General features: G+C 30.0%; 1 protein-coding gene across 5 annotated transcripts in view; it reads right to left on the bottom strand.

Moving 5' to 3' along the window:
* Positions 1–20188, bottom strand: part of Csmd3 (CUB and Sushi multiple domains 3) — a 1083924-nt gene that overhangs the window by 96355 nt on the left and 967381 nt on the right. For all 5 annotated transcript variants that reach the window (XM_005316223.4, XM_078016771.1, XM_040293722.2 and 2 more), the window contains 4 exons: positions 11211–11329; positions 10002–10071; positions 3765–3881; positions 1239–1448 (listed from right to left, as the gene is read on the bottom strand). In XM_005316223.4, coding sequence (XP_005316280.1) covers positions 1239–1448; positions 3765–3881; positions 10002–10071; positions 11211–11329 — 516 coding nt within the window. The remainder of the gene's footprint in view (positions 1–1238; positions 1449–3764; positions 3882–10001; positions 10072–11210; positions 11330–20188) is intronic.

Here is a 20188-nt window from a genome sequence, read left to right as displayed (position 1 = left end):
ATATCATTTGAATAACATTACTTCGAGTGGCAGAAGCAAAATGAGGGTAGGAAAAAGAAAATGAAGCCAATATAAGAGAACAGCAGAGCTTGGCATAGGATGGTTAAACTTCCAGAGGGCATTACAACTATGATTTTGAGCCTTCATGCAACAAAGAAGAAGAGTAAATCTTAGTTATCCTATTCTGTTTAAAATGATTAATTTTCTTTTGAATATAGGTAATTCCATTCTAAGAGGTGGTAGAGATGACTCCTAGTGTTCTTATGTTCTAGGCACTTCAGATACATCAATGAATAATACCAAGTCCTTGTTCTCAGGGAGCTTACATTCAAAAGTATCACAAGCTCATAAAGTCCTTTAATAATCAGGCAGATATGCAACAAAATTTCAAGATGCTTTGATTAATTACAGTTGCTAAAGCTACACTGTGTAGAATTTCATCATAACTTTAAATATTTAATTTGAACAGAATTTACTTTTAAGATCAGAAACAATAGCATAATAAAATTGCTAAAATGTACTGCATAATTATTAATAATATGCATCATGGTATATGCCTTACATGTATTCTATAATACAAAATTAAACATGACATATTTGGAAGGTATGATAACTAGCTACATTATGAAATGAGGGTCAAGACTGATGCTACATTAGATTGAATAGAGACCATCAGCATTTTAGCTTAGCTCTGCCTCAGTGCAAACCTACATTTAAAAGGGATAAAAATCTTGCTCAAGATCATGCAGCAGCTTTATATGAGACAGCTCTAAGGTAATATGACTATCAAGGTATTTATTTTTTATTTTCATGGCAATAGAGCAAATCAAGGAATGTAGTTTTATTCTTTCACAAAGTAAAGAAAAAAATTAATGTACAAGAATAATGCTATATCTTTTCAAAATGTTCAATTTGATATAAAAGCAAAGATAAATCTTTGATTTCCAGTTTGCCTTGCTTAATTGTCTTGCCTTGCTTAACGTGTAACTGTGTATTAATTTAAGGTTAACTCAATCTTTTTTCCCTGGCTATGATTTTCTAAGGCCTCAGAAAGACATCATTTTCCTTTACAGTTCCCTGAGAGCTGCATTATTTTAAAAATCTTCCTTATTGAAATTTGCCTTGGTTTAAGTCCCTTTCCCTTCTGAGACAGAATTCAGAAAATACTTATATTTGGTTAATGATTTTAAATTGCAAATAGAGCTTAAATAAGCTTCATTTTTCTTCATTCCTCTCACCTTGATATATAATATGAAACCCTTGTTTGTTTTGTGAATAGTCACTATGAAAATACAAGCTGGTTTCATGGGTTGTGCTGAATAAGGAAGACGGTATTTGAGGACCACTAAGCCTGCCAATTGCAGTACTAGTTTCTGAGGATCCACTTCTTACTTCCAAGTAATCATGTATAGTTTCTGTGGAAAAATTTACAAACTGGAGGTGTACACCTGGAAAAAAAATATCTAATATTACTTTACTTTTAACCACATTTGACATAAACACACACATACACATGCAGACTCTTATATCAGTATACTTGCATATGCTTCCATCTAGTTGTAGAGGCACACTTCCAAGGTCTGAGCCTTGAGTTTGCTATCTACTCAGAACAATTAGCTTTTCTATGTTTCTTCAAAGAGTACCCACTCATTCTAGTCCTCTGGGATTTAATGAACAAATCTATCCTCAATCAATCCCCTCATCATATTCATTAACAGGCTCATGGGATTTGAAAATGCTGTATGGTAATATATTAGTAATGCAAGATTAAAAAAATATTCTAAATGCTCCATATAATTGTAATATTCAATATTGGAAATGATATCATTAGAATTAGAAAGGTATACTATCTAAATGTGTATCTATATTTAACATTAGGATACGTTTAGTACTTGGAAATTTCAAAATCTAATTTATTTACAGAGAAAACGTGTGAACTCAAGAGATTACCAGAAAATAATTTAGCTATGTACTGTTTGCTCATGGTAATAAGAGTTACACAAACAATTATACATGAAATATATGTTGAATTTATCATTGCTATACAGATCTAACACAGGTTATCCATTTAGATCTACCATATAGTCCCAAAATTCCACACTGGGATATATCCAAAGGAATTGAAATCAGTATGTCAAAAAGATATCTATATAACATGTTCATTGGTTGCAGCATTTTTCATAATAGCCAAGATAAGGAATATACTGTCTAGCAATAGATGAATGGATAAAGATCATTATATATATATACATACATACATATATATACACACACACATATATGAGATATATATGTATATGTATTTATATGTATATATATGTATATAGGTGTATATACATATATAGACATATAAATATATAGACATAAATATATAGACATATAAATATATATAATGAATAAAGATTATACATATAATGAATTCAGCCTTCAAAAATGAAGAAATTATTATCACTTATGACACATGAATGAACGTGGAAAGCATTTGTTAAGTGAAGTAAGCCAGTAATGAAAACAAAAGTCACATGATCCCACTTTTATGTGGAATCTAAAAGAGGTAAACTTATAGAAGCAGATATTAGGTTGTTGTTCTTGGAGAGTGAGGGGAAGTAGGTATTAGGATACACTAAATCAAAATGTTTAAAATTTCAATTGGATAGGGGAAAAAAGTTCAAGAGATCTATTATACAATGTGGTGACTATAATTAATAAAAATGTATTTTCCAAATTGCTAAGAATAGATTTTAAATGTTTGTACAAAAAAATGATAAGAATGTGAGGTAATTCATATTAACAAATTTAGCCCTTCTATAGTGTACACATATTTTAAAATGCCTTGTTGTACATAAATACGTACAATATTTTTGTTAAAATAACTAATAAGATAGGTAGGGTTGTAGCTCAGTGGTAGAGCACTTGCCTAGCATGTGTGAGGCTCTGAATTCAATCCTCAGCACCATAAAGAAAGAAAGAAAGAAAGAAAGAAAGAAAGAAAGAAAGAAAGAGAGAGAGAGAGAGAGAGAGAGAAAGAAAGAAAGAAAGAAAGAAAGAAAGAAAGAAAGAAAGAAAGAAAGAAAGAAAGGGAGAAAGAAAGAAAGAAAGGGAGAAAGGGAGAAAGAAAGGGAGAAAGAAAGAAAGAAAGGGAGAAAGGGAGAAAGAAAGAAAGAAAGGGAGAAAGGGAGAAAGAAAGAAAGAAAGGGAGAAAGGGAGGGAGAAAGAAAGAAAGAAAGAAAGAAAGAAAGAAAGAAAGAAAGAAAGAAAGAAAGAAAGAAAGAAAGAAAGAGGAGAAAGAAAGGGAGAAAGAAAGAAAGAAAGATGTGGTATCTATCTACAAACAAAAAAAACTAAAAATATCATAAAGGTGTATTAAGAATTGTAAAGCAAAAAAAAAAAAATCAATAAGAGTGCTCATGTATAATGTTATAATTTACCGTGAACATACTTTATATACAGAGTTACGAAAAACTGTGTTGTGGATAATTATGAATGTAATGCATTCCACTACTGTCATGTATGAAAGAAAAAATAACAAATAAGAAAAAAGAGAAAATACCATATACTTTCAATTAACCAAGTATACAAGTGAAATACATTTGGCTTAAGCAACAATTATTCAAATTTTATTCCTCAATTTATATAATTATAGGTACTCTCAAGCTAAATTGTATTTTGTGAATACTTTGTAAATCTTTTCAAACACTGATACTTTTTAAAAGAATGAATTAGTGATTACTGAAAAATCTCTTATAATTTAATAATATGCATACCAAAACCTATGGGCAACTTGATTGTCCATGTGCAATCTAAACTGCTGGGGTAGTTTCCAGGAAATCCAGGACTGAGGATCACACCACTGAAATCTGACATAGCACCACCACATTGAGCTGCAAAACAATAAAGTTTCCATGTAAGCCAGAGTTGTAGAATAATTTGCTATATTAAAAGCATATTGGATCATTTTAGGTTGTCATCAAGTCTCTGAGTTAAAACTGATATAAATTTGAATATTGTCAACAGTCATTTGCCATTTACCAGTAACTAAATATAATCAATTGGCAATGCATTTTCTAAAATAGCATAAAAGTCATCATATTTCTCTCCTTGGAAATAAGTACAAGTTAAAGTAATTTTTGCATGACAAATAACTGCTTATGTGCATTAAATACAATCAAACAAAGAACATATCCCCTTTTCCACAGCCAGCAGTTTATTTCTTTTTTTAAGTTCTTCTAGTAATGTTTTGAATCATTCCAAATATGATATAATTTAGAATAAAATCAAGCCAACTACTTCAGCTTTAAGTGCCATCCTCAAAAGAGAATAATTTTCAAAAATTTTCTTCATTTTCCTTTTTTTGTAAGAAAGGTCAGTAAAGAATTTTAAGGAAAATATCAGTTTCTAATATGTGAGATATTTACATATCAAACATGATACATGTTTTTATTTTATCCTAAAAGAATGAAGAGAAAGAATAGTGAGGTATAAAAAACCCAAAAGGATGTTATATATTAAAAACAGCAGAATTTATAAACATGCTTGTTTCAGAATCCCTATATATGGGCTGTTGATAGGCTAAGCAAAAATTACAATTATAGAATGTTAAGTTCTTTGTTATGTTTTTACATAGATATTTCACACATATTAAATGCTAATTACATTTGAAGTGATCAATCTTTCCTCTACAGGCATATTTTATCTCATTGAAGAAAGTCAATGTTAATTGTTAAATAAAGAATCAAATGTCATGACTACATATCAAGTCCAAAATTTACTTATAGAGAACAGTTATTTACAATTTCATTCATTTATTTCTTGTTAAGAACAAAAAAAGTTACTGAAAATTCAAGTTATATATCATAAAGACAATACAAATTTTATCAATGTTCTGTACAATATTCAATAACCAGTTTGGCAGCTGTCTTTTACTATTTGAACTAAAGAAATAATGCCTCAAGCAGATTTTACTAGGGAGATACATAAAATCTTAGTGTAACATGCATGACCTTTCTTTCAAATTTTGAATTATCATGAAACTCTGCATAATTCTCTATCCATTAAAATCTCAGTTCATTCATCCTTAAACCAAAGGAATTTTCACTTATATATACTATTAATGTTTACCAATTCATTATTCTAAAATGTAATTGTCCATGTACATTCATCACAAAACCTGATAATTAAGAGAGTAATTTTGTCAATCAAAACTATTTTGCCAACACAAGGAGATTTTCCAGTTGAATATGTCATGCAGCATTTGAAGGGACTGTGCATTCTTTTAAAAAAATCAAGCTACAGGCTGGGGTTATAGCTCAGTGGTAGAGTGCTCACTGGTGAGGCACTGGATTTGATCCTCAGCACCACATAAAAATAAAATAAAGTTATTGAGTCCACATGTGACTAAAAAATAAATATTTTTTTTAAAAAATCAGTTAATTCTAAATCAGATTTCATTTCTATTCTTGTTTTATGTACTAAACCCCTAGTGTATTGGGCTTGAATCTCTGAATACTGTAGACCTATTTGAAGACTATCCTGATTGTCACAAATCCTAGTGCCTGAAAACACTCTTAAACTGATTATCTTTAAAAAATGAAAGTTCTCCAGAGACAAACCAGGAACAATTATTATGACTAATTATGATTGAAATGAGTGTGGTTCCTTGAAAATGCTGTGCTCTTTGTATTTTCCATCATTAGTGCAGAGGTCTTTGTATTTACATTTCAAGACAAGGTAAGTTTGAATTCATTTTTAATTTTAAATCTATTCTATACAATGTGTAGACAGTGCCCTGTTTTCTGCATTTAGAAGTATACACAATAAAAATTTGTTAACTCTGTGATTTTTATTATTATAATGTAACTCTATCCTATTCTTAAAACATTTAAAATAAACCCTTTATGTTCAAAAAAAAGAAAACAATCTGAAAAAATTGAATTTGCAGTTTGCTTTGCTTCGTTCCTAATTTTTAATAAAAGACAAGAGCAATTTTTTATTTTTCACTCTCACAATTCCAAATCATCGTCCTTCTAATTCTATTTCCCCTCTCTCTAAATATGATGTTAAAATCCTGTTCTTTGCATTGGTCACCCACCTGAAAATAAAATTTCAAAATCAGAGAGGGAAAAAGAAAGGAGAAGTAAGAGTAAACAAATAAAAAAAAAAGTAAGAAACTGAAATGATAACCCATGAAGAACACACTAAATAAATACCCAAACAAAACCATTTTTGTGCCTAGATCATTTCTTGTATCATTTCTATTTCATCAATGTGAGCAATCTCACAGGTTCCTATTTCACGAAAGACATTTCCATGTATGTACCTGTGGCTTCCAAGTAGGCTCCTTTATAGGCTCGTTATATTCTTTTTGTTAGGGACATGACCAAACCTTAGTTCTCTAAGATAAAATCATTTGATTCTTCTCTCTCCTTTATATCTAATATCTAAAATATCTTATGAATTTTCTTTTGTTCCTCCAAAATATCTGGCAGATTGCTTATTTTCCGGTTCACAAATCTGTAACTTTCTTATCTGATGACCAGAGTTTTAACATTGTTTGAATCAGCCTCCTGTCTTCAGTATCTCCTTTCAATGTGGCCATGGTTTCGTTGCAAGTATTTTACATTATCTGCTAAATTGTTCAACATTCAGAAAATGTAAATACATAAATATATAAATATTAGAAATAGTGTGGTGGTACATGCCTGGAATCCTTGTGAGAACTGAGGATCACAGTCTCAAGCAATTCTGTGAGTTCCACCCTCAAAATAAAAAATAAAGAGGGGCTGGGGATGTGGCTCAAGGGGTAGTGCGCTCGCCTGGCATGTGTGCGGCCTAGGTTCGAACCTCAGCACCACATACAAACAAAGATGTTGTGTCTGCCGAAAACTAAAAAAAATAAATATTAAAAATAATAATGAAAAAATAAAGAAGACTGAGGATGTCTTTCATTGGTAAAGAATTCCCACGTCCAATCCCCAGGAGCAAATAAATACATAAGTGAAAATAGAAACAATAGAAAAGAAAGAAAAATGCCCTCTAATTCCACCACTCATAAATAATCATTTTTATTTTACATCCCTTTTTCTCTGCATAAATAAATGTGTGTGTAAATTGGTATAATGAAAATAGGATCATACTAAGAATTGCTTTAAGCCTTTTTATATTTAATTGTATACTGCAGGTATTGTCCTTATCATTAAATATTCTATTATAATGATTATTTCTCTTTTAGAAACATCTATTCCATATTACTGGACCCTAAATAATAGGTTATTTTTATTTTAATAGCTACAATTCTTGAGTGCTTTGTGTATTCCAGGTTCAGTGCTTAACATTTTAAACACATTCTCTCCTATAGCTTTCATAGTTACCTATGAGGCAAACAATGTTGCCTCATTTAACAGGTGAAAAAACAGATACTTGAAGAATACTACAAAACTCTTTTACCTAGTGCTGAAATCAGAAAATAGCAATATTGGACATCAAAGTCTGTTGAGTATTCCATATGGTTTCATATAATTTAATCCAAATAATAAAACTTTCTAGTTTGATTTTATGAAATATAACTTCTATTCATTATTTGCCTTTTAATCATACACAATGAAATGCAGATTTCATAAAAATGTAGTAAAATTTTATCTAAAAATCACAAAATTTTAAGAAAAATAATTGATTCTAGGTATCTATCAGAATGGAAACAATAACAGAATACTGGAATGTTACTTAAATTGTTACAAACTTCTTTTTTTAATATTTATTTTTTAGCAGTAGTTGGACACAATACAATTATTTTATTTGTTTATTTTTATGTGGTGCTAAGGATGGAGCTCAGGGCCTCACATGTGTTAGGCAAGCACTCTACCGCTGAGCCACAACTTCAGCCCTACTATAAACTTCTAAAAGTAATTTGATGATAGTTATTAAAGTTTTTAAACAACTATATGAAATGATATAATTAATCTAGGTAAAATTCTAAGCAAACAAATAGGTATATATAAAAGCATCTGAAAAACACTTATTTAGTATTATGTTTGAAAGAAGAAAAAAATGAGACTCTAATACAAGTTATATAATTATAGGCTCAGCTGTAGGAAATTATTTTGAAAATATTTTATGGAATTAGAAATTTGTATAAGTTAATATTAAGAAAGAAAACATAAATATGCATATGTTGTAGCAACCCAAATTTTACATTGTGCATTTTACAATATTATCTATCAGATGCCTATTTGAGAATCATAGTAGATGATGGGGTATAGTAATGAACAAAAAACTGAACTCTTGTTTCTCATATCATAAAAATAAACATAATTTATTTTGTTCTTTGTACTTCTATAATATCAATTTTTATACTCAATACACACACACAAGACTCATTTACATAGTATACTAACATTTGCAATCAACATCAACTTTGCATATAAATGTTCACAATAAGGAACTATATTTGTATGTGTAGTTTTTCAGTTGGCACAGTATATATTTATAAATTACATATAATACCTAAAAATATTACCTTTAAAAATATCACCCATCCTAAGTCTGAGAGCTTTCCATATCTTTGCCATTTAAAAATAATTACTCTTAATATAATTTTCTAATACTTTCCACATAGAATTATGTACAATGTCATAGCTAGTATAGACTAAATTTGTATGGTGAAGTCCTAACTAGCCCCTTTATTTGGAAACAGGGCCTTTAGGGAGGTAATTAATGTTGAATGAGGCCAATTCTATTGGACTGGCTCAACTTAACAGGAAGAGACATCAACAGTGTCGAAGAAGGAAAACCATGAGAAGACTCAGGAGGAGGTAGCCATAAGTAGTGCAAATTCTTTTGCTTGTGTCTTTTTACAACCCAGAAAGGGATGTCTTCTTTTTCCATGTATATTAATTATGCTTATTTATAAAATTCTATGTAAAACTATAGGAGATACTGAAGACAGGAAGCTGATTCAAACAATGTTAAAACTCTAGTCATCAGATAAGAAAGTTACAGATTTGTGAATCAGAAAATAAGCAATCTGCCAGATATTTTGGAGGAACAAAAGAAAATTATTTTCCAATAATTTCAGTTACTTTTCTACCTTTTCTGAAATTCTATAGTGTAATCAATGGCAACATTTAACACTAACTATTCTGTTTTAAATTAATTTCACTTATTTCTACCATGCCAAATGGTAAATGAATATTTTGAAGGTAAGAATCCATACATCACATTCTTTTTTCAAATTCTGTAGAGCCCAGAATATTAATGGTTGCACACAGCTACCAAAAATGAGGAAAAGGCAAAAAAGTAAAGGATGGACAGAAATAATTTGGAAGGACAATTAATTTAGATCAAAAAATTGGGCTTAGTCAGGCATGGTACCCCATGCTTCCAATTCCAGTGGCTCGGGAGGCTGAGACAGAAGGATAGTGAGTTTAAAGCTAGCCTCAGTATCAGCAAGGTGCTAAGAAACTCAGTGAGACCCTGTCTTTAAATAAAATACAAAATAGGACTGTTGGTATGGCTCAGTGGTTGAGTGTGCCTGAGTTCAATCCCCAGTATCCCCTCCTCACATGGAAGCTATCCTTTCAAAGTACCCAGGTTCCCTTTTGATATACTCTGTATATTGCCTATCACCACTGAATACATCTCAGCGGGTATCATGTGCCCTTTGGAAGATTCTTCAGGTTCCTTATCTTTCTGGCTCAATTGTAAGCAATAAGGTATTTATTTATTTTTAACATATTATAGGTATTTTTATCATGGCACTCTGAGTAAACCCTATAAGGGTAATTAAAACATACAAATTCTCTCAGTTTCTACAGTTTTAACTCATCTGTTGAATTTTAGGGTTAAAAATTATAAGAGTTTAAAACCTTTAAAATAATGAAATACTTATTTCAAAATATCACTTTCAAAAGGTACGAAGGGGCAAATTATGTGTTTGAACATGATATACAGAGTATGTACTTAAAATTATATGAAGCTTAAAAATCATATATATTCTTTTAACTTACCCAAACAAATTGGGATTGGATAATTCCATCTTCTTACTGGTCCAGGCATACATGTAATGTGAGAGTGACCCTATATAAATAAGACAATGTGACTCAGTATACATTTATAAAAAATCCAAATTAAATGCATTATAGTGATTGATTATTATGAAAATAAATGTGTAGATATATATTATCATTTTTACATATATTTCAACTTTTATTGGAAACATCATTATGATTTAAAGTAAGAAAGGTAATTATGTGTATTAGTGATAAAATGTAAAAAATAACTGCATGATCTTGGTAGAAAAAATTAAGACTTCATATCACACTAAAAGGTGGCTTTAATATTTTTCTATAAAAAGATATTCTACTAAGTCATTGCAATGATTACACAGCTGAAAGGGCCCTATTTATATAGTGGTTTACAATAAGCTGCTAATAATATTCAAGGTGAGATATGCTAAAGAATTACTGTAAGAATCTTCCCTAAAAATATTAAACAGGTCAAAGTATATTAAATTTTATTTGAAAATATAAAGTCTAAAATAATCCGATTACACTTCTAAATCTGACTACACTTCTGAGAATAATTATTTGTGATACTATCTTAAAGAATAAAAATTATTAATTTGTAATTTTGTATTGTCTAAGGAATTTGTTTACTTAAATTATGAAATAGTTTCTCATTTCCATTTTTAAGAATAATTTCTTAATAGGTCTAGTCTTTACAGGGACTTTTATGATACAATAAACATGAGACCCTCCAAAAATCCTTACAAAGAGGATCAGTACATTTATACAAAAGCATATTAGCAAAATGTATTTGGAGTAGATTTTTTGTTAATTTGAAGATTTATTATCATGGAAGTTTCATTTAATACTTTAAGAAGTACTTCATTTCATTTCCAAATTCTAGGTATCAGGAGTTTAATTCTCACTATCCTATCTAAATAGAGACAGAAGTAAAGATAAATGTTGATTAATAACTCACTTCTGGATCACTTCCAAAAAACAAAAAACAAAAAAAAAAAAACAAATTTAGTATATTCTAGCACTTTTTCTCATGCATGTATTTTACTAATAAATTGAACACTCTAACTTAAGGCTAAATTAAGCAACTCAGGATCAAGATTGTTGTAAAGCCTGTGGATTATCAATCATTAATCTGTTAAACTATTCTGAAAGAATAATGAAAATCAAAACTACAATTTAAAATAGATTTACCTGAAGAGAATAGCCTTGATCACACTGGAAGGATACCACATCACCAACCATATATCTGTCTCCAATTTTAATTCCACTGCTAGGAGTTTGTGGCTCAGGACAGGAGTCCAAACCAATTGCTAAGAACATATAATGATAATAATCTAAATAACCTTCAAAAGCAGAAGACATTATGCAAAATTTGCCAAAATTGGGTATTGATATTATATCGAAGTAGATTTTACATTGATAACTTTCTGTACTAACAAGATTCAACTTAAATGTACATTTGAAGTCCATTATAAAACTATATCTTTTGAATTGTTATAACACCAACCATTAAATAGCCCTGTGATTACATTTACATTTGTTTCTAACTCCAGGCCTAATGGTCTGCTACCGAAAAAATAAAAATTTCTGATAATAAAATAAAAATTTCTAAAATAAAATTGCCAAATGGGAAAGGAAAATAATTTATTGTGAGAATAAAATGAAATAAAGCTAAGGATTATAGCATATCCCTGTGGCCCCAGTTACTTGGGAGGCAGAAACATATTGGTCACTCATTTCAGAATTTCAAGATCCCCTTCTCAAAATCAAGTAATCAACAAGTTGGTCCGCGGGTTGTGGGTTATTGTTAAGTTCAAAATCAAGTAATCAACAATAAAAAAAGATTTTAAAAAAGACAATTTTTTTTCTTATTTATTATTTTAGTTTTCAGCGGACACAACATCTTTATTTGTATGTGGTGGTGAGGTTCGAATGAGCACTGCGCGCATGCCAGGTGAGCGTGCTACCGCTTGAGCCACATCCCTAGCCGGAGACAATTATTTTTAAACGGGAGTTGGGAGTATAATTTGCCTAGCATATGTGAGATTCTGAGTTCCACAAGGAAGAGAAAGAGTTACGTTTTGAAGCTAATCTAATGTATAGTTATATGAGTTAGAAAAACTTTTCACCATTCAAAAATATATTAATTAATTAATATATAAAATATAGTATATATTTTTATATATTAATATGTTAATGTATAAAATATATAATATATATACCTTAATATACCAAGGTATATATATATATATATATATATATATTATTGTATACCTATGCATTTCATTAAAATACATTAAAAACTCATTCCTATAATAAATCCAAAAGTATAACAATGTCTTATATATTCCATTACTCCTTGATCAAGTTAATTTTCTGGTCTCATGGCGCTACCTTCTATATTTCCTAATAATGAATAAGTGACTGTACAATTGGTTTTTCAATGTTTATCTCTACTGTATATGGATGGAAGCTCCAGAAGGACAGTTTAGAGCCCAACATCTTAAGGAAGTATTCAACAAATACTCCTTATATGAAATAATAGTATAATAAAGAAAGTGAATCCATATATTAATTATTAATATAAATATCTAATTCTGAAAATGGAAAGCACCCTAATAACACAGTACTCCAAGTACCTTAAATTGTGTTACACTTAAGAACAGAAAAAATGACATAAAAGCAGTGACTTGATAGATTAGAAAGTAAGGCAATAAAGAGCAGTGGCAACACTGTCATTTGGGAATACATTTGGGCAGTTCAGACTGAGATAAGAGGAAACTGAAAACTGGAATTCCAATGATCAGTACCTTAATTTAGCTAAACCTCTAAGTATGCATCAAGTTCTGTATTTCTTGTTAATTTTTATTATTTGCAATCTTGAGTGTATGGACCTAGAAATAGTTACCATTAAATCATTACTTACTTTTAATATCATGGGTTTAACTCTTGCTTTCCTAATCAGTTTTTTTAATCCAATAAGAGATAGAAATATTCTTCAATTTGTTTTAATCTCATTTAAATCCATCAAAAGTCCATTAAATTCCTCTGATTACTGATACAATTTGTACTTTCTTTGCTATATTCTTAGTTCTTTTTGAGTCTTAAACAGTAATATATTATTACTCTTCAGCATTACGGTCATTTCAGTAGTCCTTCTTATTGAGAAAAAGCAAATTTTGTATATATTAATTTCTCCACTTTTTCTACAAAGAACTCTATTCAAAAAACTCTATTCACATATACAGAAAACTATCCCTATCAAGCAGTAGTGATTTCCTTCTCTGGGAGTAGGATCAATAAAACTATGTGAAATGATATAGAATAGAAAATTGAGACCCCCTCCCCCATTTTAACGCAAGTCTTTTAGATAACATGGTAAAATGTTTGAGCAAGTTTTAACATTAAAAAATAATACAAATCTCTATAAATTATGTAATAGAAATGTTGTAAGTTTAAAACAATAGTAATATGCATATATTCATGAAGAAAAATAATCAAATGGAAATGTTCCAAGTAGTGATGCTGATGATTCTTGAGAGTAAGATTACTGATGGTTTGCATGCTCTCATATTTTCTTGTATTTCCAGATTTTGTATAGCATGAATGACTTTTTTACATAATAAAATAATCAACTACTAGAAGAGAATTTGTGACTCCAAGTACATGCTCCCTTCTATTTTTTTCAGTATAGACTGAGTTGGGCTAGCTAATCTCTGTTGAACATAATTGTTTTAAGTAATAAAGTAAATAAATCAGATTATCTGTTAAGTCATAGCAGTGATATGTTGATGACCTTCTTCATTTTTTATTTTACCTCAGCAATTGTTATGGGCACTAAAGAAAGTAAAGCTGAACTATCTGAAAATCCTGTAGCTTAAATTATATATCCACCTTTTATTTACATTAATAAAACTCTGAGTGGTTAAGTATTAACAAATACTATCCTTTTTTAAGGATTAATTTTCATTTAAGTGATAAAATCAACAGGATATTTATAGAATTAACAAGAGAAAGACTTTTTAAAAATTTTTTTTAAAAGACTTTTATTTAGCCAAGGCTTCTCTCCTTAATAATGGTGATTAAAATACTGAGCCACTTTAAGCTTCATGAGTGTAAATTTTGTAAAATTATGTCTTTGGCATTCAAAGATGGGCCCTGAGTGAATTTTTTCTAATGTGATTGGATCAACAAATCTGCTGTTGTATCCAAAAACAAACAGAAGTGGATCTAGGGACAAATTGATACAAAAAAATGAAGTTATGTCTGCTATCAAATTATTGTAGTCAGTTACCCTCACTGAAAATATTAAATTCTCCTGTTTTCACATTACCAATATTTATTTGTAACTGAAATTTTTCTTTCCAATTCCATTCACAAGAAAATCAATCTTGAGCAAAAAGTGTTAATTATACCACTGAAAGCTGATAGCTTTGTACATGTGTGTCTATGTATTCTTAGTAGATTGTATGTGATTATGTGTTTTTCTTAGTAATTGCATAATGATTTTGTATAAGTCTTTAATGCATTGAGATAAAAGGACTGGGAGGGAAACATAAATTAATTACTTCTAAGATTATTAGTAAGATTGTTTGTTAAAGAAAAAAATTCATATATTTTACAAACTATGTATACATATATAAAACATAGAACTAAAAATATTGGTTTTGCATCTTGGTGGGAAGGCACAAGAAGTGAACCATGAGTCTATGCACAGGACAGTGTATTTAAAAGATATTATTCTAAATATATTTCATGTATTCAATTTTAAACTTATTTTTCTAAATAATGGATACAAAAAATTTCTTTCATTTTTATGTTGCTTTTGAGGAATTTTTAAATATATACTGGAATTATAATGTTTGCAACTAATGTAGACATTCATGATGATCAAAGGTTGAATTCAATATAAATTTGATTACTGATATGAAGATTTATATAAAATAGTATTATTAACTGCGCAGATTTTTTTCTGGCATAATGTGCCTCAGGATTAATTAATCTACTAAACAAACATTTTTCAAATACAAATATTATCTTTTATGTAACCTGTAATATGATGAACATTTGTAAGTTTTTTTAGAAGGAACAGTCTGACCTTTAATAGTCACTGATAGACAGCAGTGGTTTGGGAACATGTTGTGGGCAGACTCTGCTTGGACTTACCTTAAACCTTAATGCTTTGCTTATTTACTCATGTTTACCTTAACTAATGTTTAATATAACATTACTCAGAATAATTGAATATTCAGGATACTGTTTATCAGATTTTACCCTATATTGTCCAGTATGATGACACACATCTCTAATCCCAGTTACTCTGGAAGCTAAGGCAAGAGGATTGCAAGTTCAAGACCAGTCTCCACAATTTAGCAAGCATAAGCAACTCAGTGAGACTCTGTCTAAAAAAAATAATTAATAAATAAATAAATAATGCAGGGGGAGAGGGGTGTCACTGGGTATGTAGCTCAGTGGTAAAGCACCCCTGGGTTCAATCCCCAGAACCAAAAAGAAAAAGAAAAACTTTTAATCTATAGAATAATCCTAAATTAAGGGGAAATGTTAAATATACTCATGACCTGTAGGCACAATTCATTTATTCATTAAACAAGTAATTAGCACCTATTGTGTACTCTGCCTCATATGACATACTGAAAATGAAATTACGTACAGAAGTGGTTTGGGAACATGGAAACCTACATAATCAGCCATAGTGTAAAGAAACTTTGTGGACCAGGAGAGTTGATTGGTTTAACAAATGGTTAGAATGTAGTGAAACAATCACAAATGAAGATTTGCCTTTGTTCAAATAATTGTTTCATATGCAAGAAACCATACTGAGTACTGACAAAATGTTATTTTTTTATGAATTCAGTACACTGAGTGTGAAGGTGTATGTGATGTTTTGGCAGATAAGTAGTGTGTTAAATGAATGGAGCTTTAAAATATTTTTTATTTTTTCCTTATTTGAAAAAGAAGAGAAATGTTCTGCAACCCCCCAAACACATTTGTAATGTTCTTGGGAAGGAAATAAGAAATGCAGTTGAAAAAGGAAGCAGAAAATAGATTGTAAATACTCCTATAATCTCAGCACAGTGTTACACATTCCTTCTGAGTCTAATTGAGGGGGGATTTAGCATGAAGAGTAACATCTTATATGCATCGTGACTCCACTACTTGCATGTATAGGGTTTTATATTTGTTTGTTTGTGATTTCTGATATTTTTTTTCTATGCCTCAGTTCCTTTATCTATAAAATGGGATGAGAAAATACAGAATTCACAGTCATAAAGTGATACATAAACAATACACGCACAGTACCTAAAATTTTCCCAGGAATATTAGAAAAAATTATGTTAACTAATATTATTATTAAAGATTTTTGACATGGAAGTAAGGTTATAAGTTTAAATTATTAATAAATAATTGTTAAAGAATATTTTTCTTACTATCATGAAGTGAATATTTCTGTTTAATATCAAAAGGTTCACACAAATACCCTAGGAATATTCACATACAGAAAATATGGGATGATTTATATAAAGTATCAATAATTTAAATCCTTTGATCTTTTGACTAACTCAAAATGAGAAGTTACTTCTACATGCAGCTAAAATGTTATTGACTTTGCCACAAAAAATAAAAACAACCCAATCGTACCTGAAGCATTGTTATTATCTCAAGAAAGAGCTAGAAAAGTGTATGAAGACAAAAATATAATGCTTAAAGAATTAATAAATTTACATAGTCAAAACTATCTTTGCATAAAAAGAGATGAATAGTTGATGAGAAGTTCAGGAAATTAATCAAAAGAAAAAAGAAAATAAATTGATCATCTGCAGTGGCCTTTTAGGTTAAAGAGTGCAATATGTTTATAGAGATCAATTATACTTATTTGTATGTAATGTATTATGAATTAATAGCAATTGAAATTATAATTGATAAACACTAATAATTTAATTGGGCAGGATGTGTTCAACATTTAATATTTTATGAGATGATGTTCGTAATCTAGTTAAAACAAGACAATTAGTGTAAGGAAAAATATAATTAATCTTAAAATCCCTATTTTTCCTCAAATTATCAATTATGTCATTAGCCCATGGGAGGAGAACATTTTTAGCAATTAGAAAAGCAAACTCATTAAGACCTAGTACATTATCTCTTAAACATATTGCTTGAGAATGGAAAGCAGTTTTAAAAAAAATGGTTCTCCTGAATCAAATACTTAACTATTTATAAGAGAGTCAAATAGATAAATCTCTGGACTTTTATTGTTTTGTTACCATTTTGATGTTTTTTTGTAAGGGGCCCTATGACTATTGCATGTGATAGAAAGATGCCTTCATACCAACTGAGCTTTTCTAATATGTAAAGCAAAATTATTTGTGGCAGATATTATTAGTACACTTAGGAATATAGGGAAGAGAAAAATCTATTTATTATGTAACGTATATTTGTCTTTCTTAGAGACTATGTATGTCCTGAGATCATTAAGGACCTCTAAGATTCCTCAAAGGGCCTTGCAAGTTCATGTCATTACTGCATGTAGTTTCCCCCATCAAAATAAGTACATTTTACAAGTTCAAAATAGAATGCTATTCATTGATTTATAGATGCTGCAAGTCCCTGTGGGATTTTATATTAGTTTTATTTAAATATATGTCCCAACAAATTTAAAGGAACAAGATTTCTATGATATATGTATGTTATAATCAGCCAAAAGTCCAATCTCAGACTACTGATGCTGAAGCTCTACTCAAATCTGAGTATGAAGCCTCCAAACAATTGATATATTTAATGGCAACCCATGAATATTTTCCTTTGAAATAAATATGATTATGTAAGATACGACATTATAAACAAAAGCACATTTGCTAAAAGGAAAAAAAAAGTAACAAAAACAGACAGAAAACACAGATTGTCATTCTAACAATTGATTCCCATCTGCCAGTGTTACTGTGGATCAGGAAACAGAAAAATTCAATATTTTACACAAGAGAAATCTTGGATAAATTTATTATCTCAGTCCAGCTACATCTGTTCATAGGAATGTATAACCATCACACATTCTCAATACCCCTCCAAAGTAGATTTTTGTCAACTCAGAATAAATCATGTCAGAAAAGAAACAAAATACAAATCATGCCCTCCTAATGTTTCAGCTTATCTCTATTGAACAAAGAGAAATATCCCCCAAACTCTGTGGATTGTGCTTCAATTTTTCCAGATTCTCACAAGGTTATCAAGCCCGTAGGATTTTACATTTTACCTGCCTTCTTTCTCCTCAATATCCCCTTTATTATTTACAAAAAGAAAAATTGGCTTTTCTTCTCAATCTTTCCATTAACATTAGTTATCTATTTGTATGTTAGCTACCTGAATTTGTAGAATAAAATGTGAAAAAGAAAGTCAAAGTTTCAGAAAAAATGTAATTGGAATAAAATTCTAGATTGAGAGATACATATCTATTGTCTCATTTTAGTGTCTAATATAGAAATATTTTCTGATTCAATTTATTTGTAGGAGAGACATAAGCTCTAAAAGAACATAATTAGAGCAAGCTGACTATAAATGTTTAAAAAATATACATATACATAATAAATATTACTTACTTGTAATTTTTTTCTTACTTTCCAATTAGCACCATATCACCTTCCACACAGGTTTCCCTCTTTATAGAATACATCTACACTGGCATTATCATTAGTTAAATTAAGAAACTCTTTTGAACTATAAGAAGTGAGATTCAATTATTACAATTAAATAATTAAGTACTTATGTTGGGCTTGATTTGTTTAAATCAGTACTTAAGAACTAAAAATGTATTCTCCATTTTCCAAAATAAAAAAGCCTTTCAAAAATTTAAAACCTATGTTGCTCTCCAAATTGAAACACTTCAGTAGGTCTACTCTTTCTATAAGAGGAAATAAATGCCATATCCTTAAACTAATTTTCCATCACTTAAAATATAGGGGACTAGTCCAGCTTTGTAGGTTCTTCTGAGCAATAGAGAACATCTACTGAGCGTTTACTACATACCTGACTACAATAAACATTTTACATGGGTAATCTCATTTAATTGTAGTATAATCTTTCACATTAGAATACCATTTTATGATGAGGACATTAAGTTTTTAGGGAATCTCTGGAATTTTTGACCATCACATGGCAGTGCCAAGAGAGAAACCTGAATATGAATATATAATAAATGTTCTTATATCCATCTCTTATATATATATTCCAGGAGGTTTATTCAAATGACAAGCTCTATCCATATCTATCATTTAATTCTCATCTGCCAGAAAGATAATCAGTCTTTCAGTGAAGTCTCTCCTAATTCCATCACTGGGAATCACTATAGATATATAGTCATCTTCCTTGTGCATCAGCTAAATTATACAGGATATCTTCATAATTTCATCATTCTAAAAGTAACCTTAGAAGCTTGGTGAAAATGCAAGTACTTGGCTGAAATCCCAGAAAACTAACTTGATATTCTGAGATGAGATCTTGTCATCTGTAGTTGCTACAAGCCTTCAAAATGATTTTAATGTTTAGCCATCTAAGAAAAGTCAACTTGCATGAATATATTAATAATGCTTATACCATTTTGCAGCTGTGGACCTTGCACTAAGTAGGTGTTCAAGAAATTTTTTTTTAATAGATGAATGGGTAGTTCTTATATTTGGGAAGCAAAATGGATCTTATTGTTTATGAGGTGTCCTCCCCAAGTTCCTGTTAATGTAGAAATACTCAGAAATGAAGTGAAATAAAATGATTAGATTATGAGAGCTGTAACCTAATCAGTCCATCCTAGTTTGAATAGATTAACTGGATGGTAATCTAGGCAAGCTGGGTATGGTTAGAGGAGGTGGGTCACCAGAGACATACCCTGGAAGAATTCATTTTCCCTGTGACTCCTTCCACTCTTTCTTTCTCTGCTTCCTGGCTGCCATGAACAGAGAAGCACTCCTCTGCCATGACCTTCTGCCATAATGTTCTGCCTCACCTTGGACCCAAAATAATAGTCAGTCAAGCATGGACTGAATCTCTGCAATTGTAAGCCCCAAATAAACTTCTCCTTCTCTAAGTTCTTCTTGTCAGGTATTTTGGTCACAGCAATGAAAAACTAACATAATGAAGACAGAAAATTATGGGAGGAAGCT

The sequence above is a fragment of the Ictidomys tridecemlineatus genome, chromosome 7 (genome assembly GCF_052094955.1).
Source record: "Ictidomys tridecemlineatus isolate mIctTri1 chromosome 7, mIctTri1.hap1, whole genome shotgun sequence".
Classification (NCBI taxonomy): Eukaryota; Metazoa; Chordata; class Mammalia; order Rodentia; family Sciuridae; genus Ictidomys; species Ictidomys tridecemlineatus.
The sequence above is the reverse complement of the archived record's forward strand: the minus strand, read 5'-3'. Positions and strand labels throughout refer to the sequence as shown.